Source organism: Rhyacophila brunnea, unplaced genomic scaffold (genome assembly GCF_057557595.1).
Source record: "Rhyacophila brunnea isolate RB1 unplaced genomic scaffold, BYU_Rbru_1.0 scaffold_2, whole genome shotgun sequence".
In the NCBI taxonomy this organism is placed as follows: domain Eukaryota; kingdom Metazoa; phylum Arthropoda; class Insecta; order Trichoptera; family Rhyacophilidae; genus Rhyacophila; species Rhyacophila brunnea.
The window spans coordinates 18,755,512-18,771,951 of NW_028232859.1; the positions used below are offsets into that span (position 1 = coordinate 18,755,512).

At 28.5% G+C, this 16,440-nt stretch overlaps 1 protein-coding gene across 3 annotated transcripts in view; it reads right to left on the reverse strand.

Annotated features, from left to right (window-relative positions):
- Positions 1 to 4,538, reverse strand: part of kcc (solute carrier family 12 member kcc) — a 227,919-nt gene extending 223,381 nt beyond the window's left edge. For all 3 annotated transcript variants that reach the window (XM_085947198.1, XM_085947199.1, XM_085947197.1), the window contains exons 1-2: positions 4,418 to 4,538; positions 1,503 to 1,667 (exon numbers count right to left, since the gene is read on the reverse strand). In XM_085947198.1, coding sequence (XP_085803324.1) covers positions 1,503 to 1,587 — 85 coding nt within the window. In that variant the 5' untranslated portion in view covers positions 1,588 to 1,667; positions 4,418 to 4,538. The remainder of the gene's footprint in view (positions 1 to 1,502; positions 1,668 to 4,417) is intronic.
- Between the last annotated feature and the right edge of the window lie 11,902 nt (positions 4,539 to 16,440).

Consider the following 16,440-nt stretch of genomic DNA (forward strand, 5'->3'; position numbering starts at 1 on the left):
AGACACATTGAAAGATTAAAATATTACATATTATATCTACACCCTTATATTCTCATCTTAATATTTAATTTGACACGTCATTGTAGGTACGTCTATTGAAGAATAGATAAATGAAATACAAATAAATTCATGTAGATATAATATATTTCTAAATAATAGTTAATAAGTAGCTTACGCAATATATTAAGGGGTGTAACAACAAACTGTGAAAGAAATAATTGTGTGCCATGCAAAGAGAACTTGTCGGTATAAATGAGAATATGAAAATGACATATTTTACATAAATTATAATAGTGCTTATAGTAGGCATTATTGATTAGCAACATATTGTACTTAACTAGTGTTTATTCATGGTAGTACAGGAAATTTTAAAAAAGTAAGGAAATACATTTTTTTATGTGTCATGAATTACCACCAGGTAAACGCTTAAGGGGCCTCAAAAATCTTTTAAAACAATGATAATATTTGATATATCGAGTCTTAATACTTATATTTTTTAAAAATAAATTTTGCAGCTAGATTTTAAAGTTGGAACGAAATTTTAGGTTCTTAATTTCCGAGTTCAATCTCCGTATTGGTTACAAAATTTTAAGTCACTTTCCAACATTTTATTAAAGATGAGAGAAGGGGTGATAATAAGTTACAGTCGCAATGAACAGAATTTTTTTAAATTTGTATTTTTTTTCATAAAGAGTTATCATGTGTAATATTTCAATTGTATTGGTGTGTTAAAAAATATATATTCTTGAAAAAAATTAATACTACCTATACCCGGAGTATAAAAATTATTATACCTTTATAAAAAGTTTTACTTTAAAATAAAGTTAACTCTTAAATAAATTTTACTTACAAATTTTAATTACCCTAATAATTATTTTTGAATTTCTACTTTAAATACCATCAATTTATTTTATTGTGTTAACTATTAATTTATGTTGGAAATGCATTGTGTTATTAAATTAAATTAATAATAAAATACCATTATAAAAGATAATAAATTTAAGTTTTTATTGTAGTAATAATTTTAATACTGACGGTACTTGAGTGCTGTATTTTCAGTAGCGAAAGTTTGTTACTGTTTATAATACAAGTTAACTAAATAGAATAAACATAACAAAATAACGACAAAGGAATTGCAGAAGGGTTTATTACCTATATACACAGGGATAATATAATTTAATATACTAGGCAAACAATTTTGCTTACATGTCAGGCTATTTTAAGATCGTTTCAGGTAGTCAACCCAGTTTAATATAATACAGTAAAAAACATATATTTGTCAGTAGTATAGACTGGTTATAATACACCACTAAAATAAAATATTACAAAAACTGTTAACAATTTTTTCCGTAATAAATCATTTTTCTGTATGCCGAAAAAAAAATAACGTTTCACTTTAATATACTTTATATAGTATACACGGAAAATTTAAAAAAAAATCGATATTAATAAGATATTTTAAATTTAACCTTTGGTATTAAAATAATTTTATTTAAACTTACCCTTTTTCCCTGGTGAGCTGTGATTTTCAGCTTTAGCCGATGGCAGCGGACTTGGCACCTTCTTGGAATCATTAGTCGCCGCCATTTTTAATAAAATTCGCGCACTTTTATAAAGTCAACCTTTTATATTAATTATCTCAGTCTCCTTTTATATTAATTAAAATTCTGTAACGGCACAAAGATTAAATAAAATTACCAATTCATAATCCTTATATTGGACCCAAAATTTATTTTAGAACACACGCAATTCTTTTTTTTAAAAGACTTTTTATAAATGCCTTCATTTAATTGAATTCTTTTTGCAACTGACGTTTTTTTCTATAGAGATAAACTTGTTCTATAAAATGCTGTTATAAGATAGAAGTCTTGCATTGAACTAATGTTGTAAGTCTTCCTATCCGACGGTTTGCAAGAGTATCATTATTTTTGCTTTGAACATGTTTACTATGATAACGAAACGCTAACGTAAGCATAATACTAATACTTAATAATATATTCGGTACGCTTTATGATAGAATGATTGTTTGTTTACTTATGCGTAAGCTAATAATAGTTCTAAAATTCAATTATCTTACAAAGGCGTCACAGTGTGACAATTTGATTAGGTACCAAAAATAAAATAATACTTAAATAGGAATTTAAATCAATAATCAGGTACTAATATAGGAAATTAATTTTATTAAAAAAAAAACTCTAGCTTTTAAAAAACCAATAACTAAACTGAAACAGCAGCATAAACACACCGATTAGAAAAAAAATATAGAAATAAAAATATTTCAACCCGCGATCATCGATTTTCAAACGATCAGCTTCACCCACTAAATTTATTTTACTGTATTAATGATTATTAACCATATATTTATACGTGTATTTCATGTTTTAAACTTGTATAGTAATAATTCAGCCGCTTTGTTTAACTCAATTGATACTATTTTCTATAAAATGTTTGTTAATATTAATAATTATGAACGTTTTACTAATAAATTAATATATTATAATATTTTTGCCGGTATTAAGTATTATACATTTGCCCTTTAGTATTTTTTAACCTGCATGTGCAGGTTAAAAAATACTTTGTCTAATTTATATTATATATCAATATATTGTATAAAAGTTCATAAACAGTTAAACGACACTTAAATGCCTATTTTTACTATTGAATGTAATTAAAATGGCTTTACATACTAAAAAATAATGACATACAATGTATATCATAATAACATAGCAGTTTAATGTGAATATTAAGAATTCTTGTTTATTCTTGATGACTAATTAAATAGGTAATTATTAATTAAACCGAAAAAGAAAGTTTCTTGATCAGCTTGGGTGAATGTACATGCCCCGCCCCTGTCGGAGTATCTATATTATATTATGTCAAAGTGTAAGTGACTTATCATTTCAAGAAATCTTCTTTCTTATCACAAGCAAACAAATTAAATAAACATAATTTTCACCCTTGTTCGATAAGTGCCGCAACATAACAGTTTGTCGTGATTAATCAGTCATACACTGAAGTATTTGTGTTATTTAAATTTACAAACAAATACCAGTAATATCTAATACAAAACAAATAAAATACACGTACCTAATATAAAACGGAACACGTTTAAATAAAATATTTATTGATAAAATTTTGACATTATATAATAATAGAATTAATAGAAGTTATACTATAATCAGCATTCATTTTTTTTTTTAACTTATACTTAAATAAATGAAGTAACTTACCAGTTAAATAAAATTTATATAATGTTGTAGTTTATAATAATATAATAAAATTAATAAAACTTTGTAATCTAGAACTAGTTACCTGCTAAAATCTCTTACACGGTCCGTACGTGTATAGAGAAAGCTGGACCTTTTCGCCTCATGCCTCAGCAGAAAAATAAACGTTAAATGAAAGCTATGAAATGATGAATTAATATTTTACATAAATTAAGAGAGTTATAATATTCATAAAAGTATTCACTATGTTTATTAAAGAATAACTATTAATAAATTAAAGTGTAATTAAAATAACATTTCGCTGATTTGTGAATATTAAAAACAATTACTGCTGCATTACATACTTATTGATTGATATATTTTTTTATAATTCACCAAATTTTTAATATCAGACAATGTATAATTTAATTTAAATACTACCAACTTAGTATTAAAAAATCATAAAATTAAAATCAGAGAATGTAATTATTATTTATTTATTTATTGTTTATATTGAAAATCCTAAATTAGAATAAAAATATAAATTATTGGTTTAAAGATTCCAAGACATGTCAGTGCATTATGTACATACCATTTTACGGAATTATCAGATTCAAAATAAAACCATCACATAAAAATTGTATAAACCGTCTATAGATACCGTAAACTGATAAAAAAATTGAGAGAGAAAAAAACACGCGAACTTGCAATTGACATTTCAAAAAGGGGTGTTCCTTATGGCCGCGCATGTATTGACACAGAATCTCCCACCGACCACCACAATAACAAATTCATTCGTCTCCACGCGCCTAATTTGTAATTTTTATAAAAAATAATGCAAATTAAAACCTTATTAACACCATAATATTATGTTGTCACGAACATTTATTTTGATTGTGAAAATATGGGTAATTTTAAACGATTCCTTCTGTCAAAATTGCGTGTGTTGTAACGTAAATTTTTCATAGGTTATTTGGTGTATATTTTGGGACTATTTTTGGAGTAATAGTGTATCTAAGGAGTTATTTGGAGTACCACATTGGGCTCATCGAGTAAACTAGTCGACACAGCACTGCGGCACGCACGACTAAACCGTTTCCTCCTCGTCAATCGGATCGGAAATGAATGTGACAGATATGAATTAATCGCTGGCCAGGTGTGGCCAAGCAAAGGCGGGGAAGGTCCCAGCAGGGTCCGTCGAATGCACTCACTCAGTTCAGTGCGGAGATCGCGCGTGGAGGCGGTCGCACCTCGTAGCCCATCAACGGGCGGGAAACTATCGCGGCTTTTCCGTTACCGCGTCAGACGTCCTTCCGCGGCCGGAGAGTCGGACGATGACATAACCTAAAAGGCGATTTTTCAGGCGAAAATGGTCCACGGCGCAGCATCCGCGCGACGGGACCGGCGCAACACCCCTCCAACCCACCTCGGCATAGTGTGTCTCCCTTGCACCCGAGATAAACCGAATGCGTGCGAGGGGTGTTGGCGTACTAGTGGAACGGAAAACGCCTACAGCTACGGGTTGTAGATCACACGGACCCCGTGGGAAAGTGCACTAAGAAAGCGACTCGCACTACAAGAAATCTAAATATAAAAAAATACTAAGTAAATTTAATTTATAAAATTGCAATAAGTACATTATAATATACTTACCAAAATGTCATTTAGAAAATATAAGATCTGTCAAAATTAATTGTTTTAATAATTTAATTTATCAGAATACAAATTTGGCACATTTTTTCAGATTATTTAGAAGTTTTTATTGAATCTGAATAATATATCACACAGCTGGTTTTTTTTTATATGGATACATCATAGGTAGTAGGTAAATAAAGTCTATGATAATAATAATATATTGTATATAAATATACACCTTATAAATACGCATTTACATAGTTTGTTTAATTTATTTATATTATATAAAACCTTTGGTAACCAAATATCTTTAAAGTTAAGTTTACATGAATATATTGAAAATTTGAATTGGTTTGTACAATGATGTCCATTTATACATTATGTGTGCCTGAAAACGGAAATGAGCTTTTTTGAAATCTTCTAAGAATTCGCCTTTTAATGTTAAATTGTAGTCTGTGGAAAAAGGGTTCATAATATTTTTCTTTGTATTCGAGTCACGGATACAATAAAAACTGTGTCGTATAACGAACACTGTGCGTGCCTGTGTTAGTGAAAGCTGACGAGATTTAATGCTATATTCATCTCAACCTATGAATTCATCCACATAAATAATATCATTATAAGTGTGTATTAGTAAAATACAATGTTTCATATAATAAATAGAATGCTGCTTAACATTATAGCGAATGTAAATATTTGTGTACGTATTCATAATATCGCTAATACAGGCAAATAAGACGTCAGTTTTAATGTATGCGAGCAAAATATTGTTCCCGAGTTTTAATGATGATAAATTAATATACTCCCACACTTATTCAACCCACAAATTAATAATAGACCAAGGTATAATAGTATAATAAATTTATTTATTCATCCATTAAAATAAACGAATTTATAATCATTAAGTTAAATCAATCAATTACAGTTTGTTTTCAAGAACTGTTTTATTTTTTTTATTCTAAAAAAATGTTGATATTGATAATTACTGCATAAATTGTTATATTTATAACTTAATTGAAATATTTTTCAACATAACAATAGAATTTTAATAAAAAATAAATTGCCATTAAATAAAAACAAAATTATAAGTTAACTCTTACAGATTATTTAATATTCCTTAGCTTGAAAGTTAAGGCCTTAATTCAGTATAACCCAGAAAAGTTTATCTATATCCAAAAAATGCATTTTATAATGCTTGCGTGTAATTTTAAATATCACTTAGTGGAGTATAACGTGACACGAAATGAGAGAAATGAGATTTTTAGATGTATCCTATTATCATACGTAAAAATCTAGATAAAACTAATACATGTAAATATACAATACATTCGTAGACATGAGCATGTATTCCAATGCGTAAAGACACCGCAGCACGCTGTATGGAAAATGGAAGTGTGACAAAAATGTAATACTCAGATATATGTGTTGAATATGCCTAAAAAGAAAGTTTGTTTGTCCCTTTCTAATGTTGTGTCAAATTTGTATAATTTTTGAAATATGCTTAATGAGTGAGATGCATGTATGTGTATTGTCTCTTTTCATTGAGCCTCAGATCGAGTGCCTTACATCTCTCATTTGGTATGGAGTGTGTAATAATAAGGAGTTGTCAATACAAGGAAACGCTGCGCGCGCATAGGCAGTGGAGCAATAAAGGCAGGAAAGGGGTGGGGGAAGTTCAACTCCGGGACGAGGGGTCTGGCTCGTCCCGGGCACTGCAGACTCCGGGAGTTCTCTGCGCGGATGTATCGAGTGCGCAGGTCACAAAGGCCCCCATTTTCAGGGTCTAGGGTTGGGGGATGGCACCCGGTCAGCCGACCGCACCAGCGACCCCACGCGAGGGGGTTTCGGATTGGGTGCACGAGTGGCAGACCGGTGGCACTGGTGTTTAGGGCGACGCGCGATCATTTGGCACTGAAGCCACGGGAGCTTCGTTGACATGCTTCTCATCCGAAACGCGCTTTTTGTCATGCAACTCGAATTTTGTATAAATAAAGTTTTATTTATAGACAATGGTCGCTCTGCTTAGATAAAGGCCGCCAGGCTTTTCTTATATTTATAAAATAATGATTTTTTAACAAAAGACTATAGTCAGAAGTTAAATAAAAGTAGATGGGTAACTATTTTGTTTCAAAGAAGGCGTTTCTATTCTCGTTAAGAGTACGATCATGAAAAATTAAATTGAATATGAATATTTATTTTGTAAGGTTCATTTCAGGTTATTAATGAAATATGAAATACCTTTTTCACTTAATTTTATAATAACCAGGCCTAGCTTATTCCGTTTCAATGGAAAATCGTCAACTGATACAAAATATACAATATTACAGATATTTTACGCAAAAAGTTTTACATTATATTCATATCTTACGTTCATCTAATAGATGTTAACACGTTTAAAAAGATGTAAAGGTAAATATATTGTTTCTTGCAAATTAAAAAAAAGAAACACCTTTTTTGCACGTGATGGCCGAGTAGTAGATAGCGCTTGTTGGATCCATGTTAGAGATCTAATAGATACAACAGATCTAATAGTATATCTAAGTGAGTAGTTATCAATAATTTCTTGTTTTTTAAGAAGAAACTTTACTTTTTAGTATTAAAATAATATTATAAATGCGACCAAAATACACATCGCAGTATAGATCCAGCAATTAAAAAAACTATTTGAATTTTTCTCACTAAAATCTATTCTATTATGCCCAAAATTAACATAGGATTGTGGAGCCAACTAAAAAAAGTGATTTTTACTGAGCCATATTTTCTTGAAAAAACCCTTCTTATATGTATTTTTGCCTGTTAATTTCTAAAGTATCATTAGTATTAATATAAGATTTAAAAATTATACAAAATATGACGTACCAAATTGGAATGTTTAATTGCAGTTTCAGTCCCGATAGTTACGATACTTTATCTTCATATTCTTTGCCTCATTACTGATGATGATGATCACCGAAATAGCAGGCGTTGGTAACAATTTTCAATAATTATCTTGTTGCTTCAGTCGCTTTTTTACGGTGTAACTCAATCTGGAAGTCGTAGGTACGTCCTCGCTACCTTCTCCTTTTCGAAGCAACTAGAGATCATTCTTCTCTTCAGGCTGGTCGAATCTCTTTTTGCTACAATGTCGAAGATAAAACATATCTTGCAGTTGATGAATATAATATATTCTTTGACGCCATAATAAAATAGTGATTATAATTGACAGTCAATTTGAACGAAAAAAATTAAAATCTAATGAATTGCTTATATTTTGTTAATAAAAAGTTAAGGCTATACATCAGCTGGGGCACGGTCTAAATCGATCGTGACTACGCGACGCGAAGATTGTGCAAACTATGCCTGCAGAACAAAACATAATTTGTCATAAAAATTCAACATGCGTCCATTTAACGTTCTGTTTATTGTTCTATTAGTAACAATAATAATATAATCATTGACATGTTTTCTTTTTTAAATAAATGGGTAACGTTTTTTAGTCATCTTTAAACGATTTAACAATTAATACCGCCATCACAAAACAAATTGATGTGTTCACAGCTCGACTTTTGCTCTCCGATTGCCAGTTAGTCCAAAACTTCGTCGCACATATAGTTGAAAATTATTTGCCGTTTACGCTCGTTGTACGCTCTTAAGATGAATAGAAAATTTGATAGATAGTAAAAATCATTAAAGTTTTAATAAAATTACGAATTCATGAAATAATAATATGCGTACATTTAAATTCATATATCCACATCTGTTTAAATTTAAGTGAATGAAGATTAAGGGTAATTATTATGTCTGCTTAAACTTTTATTTTAAAAAGTTAAAACCTTTCCCAGAATTTTTATAACACACCCAAAGCCGCTGTGAGTGAACTCGCGTTTGAGAAGATTGCAGTCACTTCCGTTTTTTAAAACGAGGAAGTTTACTTCAAACTAGCAAAACTTCAAGCTTAAAGATATTAAATTTGTTTTGCCTCGGTTATTTATGATGATAAGAATTATTATAAAAAAATGGTAAAATGTATCTAGGTTCATTGTTTGAGTAAAAACTGTTTTGTAATAATTGTCTATTGGGCTATATTTTAATTTTGCGATACATAATATGTATATCATTTGCATTATTTGTAAGAATATTGTACTTAAAAAATGAAAAACTGAAAAAAATTATTGGTTGTATGTAAACCATTAATAGATTCACAGATGGCCTATTATAATGTAGAAAGATGAACTACAAGCCGCTAAAATTGATTCCTATAATTACTGTATATAATAATTATCACCAACAAGAATTAAAATTCATATTTCATGTACTAACTTCAGCCTATAGTATTTCTATTGATAATGTTTTACATAGTGTTAATATATTTAAGTTAAAATAATATAAACTCCTACATTAATAAGAAGTAATGACATATTTTATATGAGTTTAATTTGAAATATATAATTTTTTTTTTGGTTTTATTCTTTAGGCACTATTTTTTGCTAATGCCACCCAATTTTATAAACGTAAATTTATTTATAACTTTGTTCTTCCATAACTAATAATTAATTATTCACCGATAAGTTATATGTAAATAATCATTAATCCACTATAGTTACCAGCGAACTTAATAATATGTAATAATTAAATAAAATAAAAAGAATACATGATCATTGACTGAGATGGTTTAAGATAAGCTTCGTCCGCGTGGATATTCATTTTAAACTAATAATAATAAATTAAACATGTCCGTTGAAGTTTATTAGTCAATATGACTAATAATCGTTCGTCAAATGAAGGTAGGGATTGCAATACCGATATTTCAAAATCGTTATCCCAGTATTTTTCGATACCGAAATACCGGTTGTGAAAATCAGATAATACGGATTTATTCGGTATTGAAAGTCAAAACAAAATGTATTAATTAACGTAGAAGGTTTAAAATGATTATGTTTTTGTCAAGTTACGCAATATTTGGTTTACTTCCGTTACCCTTCAGCCCTCGCAGACCTGCAAGGGCACATGCTATAAAATATTAATATTTTAAAGTGATTTATATTTATTTATATATATATATTATATACTTATATTTTTTTTATTGATAGATACTGCTGTTTTTTTTCCATATATTTTACGAATACCGGTATTCAATAGGAAATAACGATATAACGGTATTAGTATTTTCATTTGGTATTGCAATCCCTAATTGAAGGTGTCTGTCTAGAGATCTCGTTTGTTATTACAATTATGTAAAATAAGTCTATAATAAATAATATATCACGAGTTTTATTTTAATTATTATTAATATGATGTTCTTCCTTAAAAATGCTAACAGATAACATCATTAAGAGTGATCAGCCCTTTTTTCCATAAATGTGTTGATCAATAAAATCATACACAGTAATGGTGTCATTACTGTAATGAGTTATCATAATAATAATAACACAAGTCTTTTCCCAAATCAGTGATCATTATTATCACCGTGTTTTTGTCGGAATAAATTGTGGCACTTGTATGGGGTCTTTGAAAGAATCTTCATGTGAATGCTCGGAAATATTTATGAAGGTCAATATTCTCATTCCGACCACACTGTTCTTTGAGTTTCTTTTGGCACTAAGTTTTATGCGTAAGGAGTATTTTCAAGTTACTCAATTTGGGCCGTAAATTGACCTCGTTTATTTTAAGTGGGGAGTTTTCTGCAGGGAAATTAATTCAAAGTATTTCAATGAAAAATATTTTAATAATTATGCTTACTATTTATATTTTTGCGATGATTTGGAACATAAATAGCATATTTTTAAATATAAAACATAGTTTCAAAAAAAGTTCAAGTTTACAATGGCAAAATATAACATCAGTTTACGTATAATAGTAAGATTCAGTTACAATTTTTTATTGAGTTAATAGGTACATTAAAGATCTCATATTAAATTATTAATAATTAAAATATAAGAAACACAAGGTTTGAGAATGTAACAATATTTTATTGAACATACATATTTTGAAAACACCTCAGATATATAGGAACCAACTAGAAAACATCTTTTAAAAAATACGATACCCAGTGCGCCAATGTGTTTTACCAATTAAACCACATGTATCCTATGTATATGATGAAATTTGAAAACATGATGATATTAACTAGAAGTTTTTACATTTTGAAGTAAAAGTTTTGAAGGGACTTTCAAATTATATGTGTTCAATAAAAGAATTATTAAGACTACATTATATAGGTCTATTGAGTTCATCGTTCATGAACAATGACTACGGAAACTATCGTCAGCTACGGAGTTAGTAAAATATTGACACTGACAATTATTAACTCGTTAAGAAAACTAAAATAAAGCTTTGTAACACCCTTATTAGGCCCATATTATCTTAAGTATTATTATTATAAAAAAAAACGAAAGAAAGGTGTATATCTTCAAAATATATACATTCAGAAAGATTTTCAGAATCGTATGCAATAAAAATGACACATGATGGTTAAGCTATAACAACGAATTAAATTGTTTGCAATAAACAGTGATCCACTGTCATCTCATTCATCAGAATATGTCTTATAGATGGAGGACACAGTGCCATCCCATAAGCTTATCTTTAATAAACCAATCAAATAATAAAGGTTCTAGACAGCTAAACTGAGAAGTAGATTGTGTAAAAAGAGATACAACATCCCTCTGAATATGGTAGTTTAAAAGGCTTGCGTCATACATCGGGAAGTAGACACCAGTTTCATAATAAAAATGTTAAATGTAAGACAACGAACAACCCATCGTAAAAACTTTATTGTCATAAATAAGCGTTGTTTCCTTGCTAAATGTACCAGTGTCGACATAACATCACGTAAGATTGTGGTATTTTTATTTAAATCTAATTGTATCATAGTCGGTGGATGGATTGAGTATAATTCCAGTATATTTGTAAGGAATATTTTAAGAAATTAATGGTGAAGTCTGCCGAATTTATTTGTCATCTTTACAATATTTCAAATATACCCTTTTAAATAACTATATACTTATATATCCCATTTGTCATATACGGATTGAATATGTTTTATCAATGTCAACCCACTGCTAAGCGAAGCCTACTCTAGGTCATAATATATTTTGCGTTCCATTATAATATATTGCTGCATTTTTCCAGAGGTTATAAGTTCGGTGAGTGACATAAATCATTCACTATTTACTCACCCATGTTTATAAATAATTATGTATATGGAACATAAAATCTAACGTATACTTAAATGCTTGCGTTTGAAGAAAATGGGAATGTGAATGGGTAACAAACAGCAATATTATTAGAAAAAATCTTGGATTAAGTGGGATTTGGACTCACATTTTTAGTCTCTAAAAATAAATCCTTCTCTGACTCATGAAAAGTATTTATAATAATTACGCTAAGAGAGCTTTCAAATTTTTTACATGAAAAACAATTAAACTTCTAATTGAATAACATATATAAATTATTAATATTCTCCTAAATGGTGCTAAGTAATATATAATTATAGATTGTATTTTCAATAAATCGGTAAATTATTTATTAACATATTTATTTACACACTATTATAGATATTATAATATATTATTTTATCTATATTTTTATTGAAATAAAATACAGCAAATGAATTCTGCGTACCATAATTATGAAAATATAATAACCTGTCATAATGGCAATAACTCAAACCTCAAAGCACACCCCATCTATTACAAAAGCTCGATCGTCCCAATCAAAAAGAATAAAAGAAATCTGAGAGTGACAACTGGGTCACTGTGCTCTCTCTTACCGATTGCAATGAGGTTTTTTGTTCACATCCCAACTAAATTACTACCTCTAAATTTCTCGCTATTTTGCAAAGCTTTAACTTTTGCACTGAAAACTTTTTCACGACAGAGCTTTTATATTTTGCAAATGGCGCTTTGTTGAAATTTGCGTTGAAATGAATGTTTCGGTATGCAGTTTTTAAAAATGAAAAATATAGATAAAATAATAATATGCTATCTGTTGTACAGAAGAGTCGATACTCGGATAAAAATATGTTTATATATTATGTATACGAAGTAGAAATCATTAATTATTGTAAATAATCACTGCAAATATTGATATATTCTACTTTTGCATTTAAATATTGTTGGGACGCAATTTATTTGTAATTTTGTCATATTCACTATATTATGATAAATAAATATTACATAAAAATATTTTCTAAGTGGTTTTTTTAACCCTTTACAGTTTTACGCATTTTTTATTATTTGAAGTAAGTGTAACTGCTAGTAAGTAAATTAAAAATATTACCAGTGAAAATGAATTCATATGGAAAAACAACCTCTTTATTACCAATTGAAGTATGTATGTTGAAGCAATATTCACCATATACATATTATAATAGGCTGAATCAGGTTTTCAGTCAAAAATATTACATGCCATGTAGATTATTTTGATTCTGGGTAATAATTGTTGTTTCCGAATCAAAGGAATAGTCTAAGGCAGGGGGGGGGAGGCAAACTGCGGCCCGCGGGCCGCATGTGGACCGCTATCATTAATTGTACTTCTGATTACGAATAACGTTTTTTATATTTTTTTAAAAAATATTGACAATAGATTAAAATTTGAAGAATTTGTTGTTTCGTAAATATATTATCTCAGTACGTCTTCCTTGCGTCTCGTCTCACACTATGTAACCACTATTTTTTACGTTGAACATCATGACACATTTAAATACTTTTAACTCCGCATTGCAAGGAAAAAAATATATGGCCATGATAATATGGTAAAAAGTTTGAATGGATTTCAATTAAAACTCAAGTTATTCCTTCGACAAATATCGAATAACAACGTGCACCACTAACCAACTTTGAAGTTGCTGAATATATCAGAATATAAATTTGAAGAATAAGGTAAAATTATTAAAGCTCTGAATGACGATTTTTCAGAAAGATTTGATGACTTCCGAAAAATTGAGACAAGTTTAGCAATAGTACGCGACCCATTTTCAATAGATATTGATAGTGTACCGACAGAGCTACAACTTGAGATTATTGATCTGCAGTGTGACACTGATTTAAGAGAATTGTATCGTCGTGAAGAAATCTCCAAATTTTACAATGCCCTTAATTCAGACAAATTCAACCAACTTAAAGATTATGCAAGAAAAATGTTCGTTATTTTTGGATCAACCTATATATGTGAGCAAACATTTTCGATCATGAACTTCAATAAAAATTCTTTACGATCAAATATCTCCGATGCCCATTTACAAGCAGTTTTGAGAATATCAACTACAAAATTAACACCAGAATTTAAAAAAATGTTAAAAAATGTACAACAGTTTCATTTTATTTCTCATTATTTTTTTTGTAATGTTTATTTTTCGTGATAATAAATAGTGTATATCTAAAACTGGTATTTTACTTGCGGCCCGCCGCTCATTTTGAATTCTTGAATTTGGCCCTCCATCCAAAAAGTTTGCCCCCCCTGCTAAGGTAAACCTGTATATAAACTATGACTAATCGTTTCAATAATACATATTTAATGTAATATGCATATGTATAGTATCTACTAAGTATACTATAAGTTTTAAAATAATTAATGTAAGACGACGTGTATAAATATAATTATCAATAATTAAGAAAATAAAAAAAGAATTTCGAGTGATAACAATTTCAATATTTTATGAAATCGATGTTTTTTGAAATAAATGTAAAAAAACATTAATGCTATGAATTGGGCATTTTTTTTCTGTATAAATTTGAGAAAAACTTTAAATATAAATATGACTATGAAATATTATGTATTAATAAGATAAATCTTTTAATGAATTCACATTTTACAACATATATTTTTAGTTTTTTTTATTATAAATAAAAAATATTTTCTTTTTAATGTTTTTATATAGGTACGTATTTATTAATGAAAAACAAATAATAAATAAATAAAAATATCTCAAATTTCACGCTTCATATTTTCCAATAGCTCCTTTTGGTAAGTGGAGTATTCGCTTAAATGTAATAACTTAAGTGTTTGAAGGGAGTCAAGTCGGACCAAAATGTCAAAATTTTATATGGTGCTATGAAAAACAAACTATCACGTCAAAAAAAATATCTTATTATTATATAGAGCAGTTATATATACTATATTTTCATCCTATTTTACCCATAAATAGCTCATTCTTACTAAAATATAACTTATATTTTAATGAACTACTCATTTAACCTTACTTAATCAATTCTATAAGACTTTGAAAAAATATTTTATGTCATGAAAGTTATGAAGTTTTTACGAAGCATTCTGTTTGATGTTGGTTTAACGATTCTATCAGATAAATAATTCTGAGGATTTGTGACACTGTTAAAATTACTACGATGAAAATAACATTAAATTTGCACTCTATAACACGTGCCAAAATATTATTTTGATATGTAAACTAATCTGTAATCTGTTTAATAAAAGCGCACTGTTCATGAAAATATTTGATAGTAAGCATAGTAACTACGTATAAAGGCATATTGATAATAATATCTATACTACTGTACGAAAACATTTTCTTGGCTACGTGTTAAAACTGTGAACTAACATGCTACGCCCATTTTTAACCGCAATTCCATTATAAGCTCCTCCCATTAAGTAAACAACAGCACCTGGAAACGTAGCCAAGAAGGTGTTTTCGTACAGTAGTCTAAAATATTTTTGAATAATCTTTAATGTAAATAATAAATCAATTTCTATCAAAATTAAAAGAGTTCATTCCGGGTATTAAAATATTTATTGATCATATTATATTTATCTAAAACTATGAAGAATACTAAAACCTAATTTATAGCATACGTATATATATATGAAAAATGCATTTACATAATTCGTGGAAAAAATAAATAGTTGTTATAGTATTTAAGTGAATTTATATAAATTAAAAAATATAAATATTTCATTTTGATTTTCAAACTCTCCAAACTTTTTTCACTCCAACAATAGAGCAGAAGTAAGTAAGTTTTCCTTTTGTTATAATCCTGTGGGTATGTTATATTAACGTAACGTATTGTTATCAAAATAGTATGTTTATAGGATCTTATAATTCAATTGTATATTGAACAATCAATCTTCGGAAAAAGAATGCAAACAACCAACAGTAAATAATTATATTATCATATTTTTATATATAAGCTACGAATGATATAATTGAACGTAAAGCGTGGTTTCTCTGCCTAAATTGAAATGAATTAAATATTTGGAACTACGGCAACATACCACTCTAGTAGCAGTATTATGTTGGCTACACTGAATTGTGATTGTTTAGAGTGCGTTGGCGGTCGTCTATCTCCCTAATGAAAATGCACTTTACGTGAAAATCGTGTGTTTAATTATAGAACTAATGCATCGTCTCATGGTCATGAACACATTTATAATTGAATTAGTCTCATATCTAGTGACTGGTATTTAAATCTAGAGTCTGTGACGAAAATAACTTAAGTAATGATAATTAATTTACTTAATTAAAGTTGTCTGTTGTCAATGAATTTAGTTTGCAAGTTAACATTTTATATGTTGTTTCGGCGAACGAAAATATTTTTCATTAAAATCATTTGATAATTAAAAATATGCATTAAAATATTATGTTCTTGGAGAATATTAAGATGTA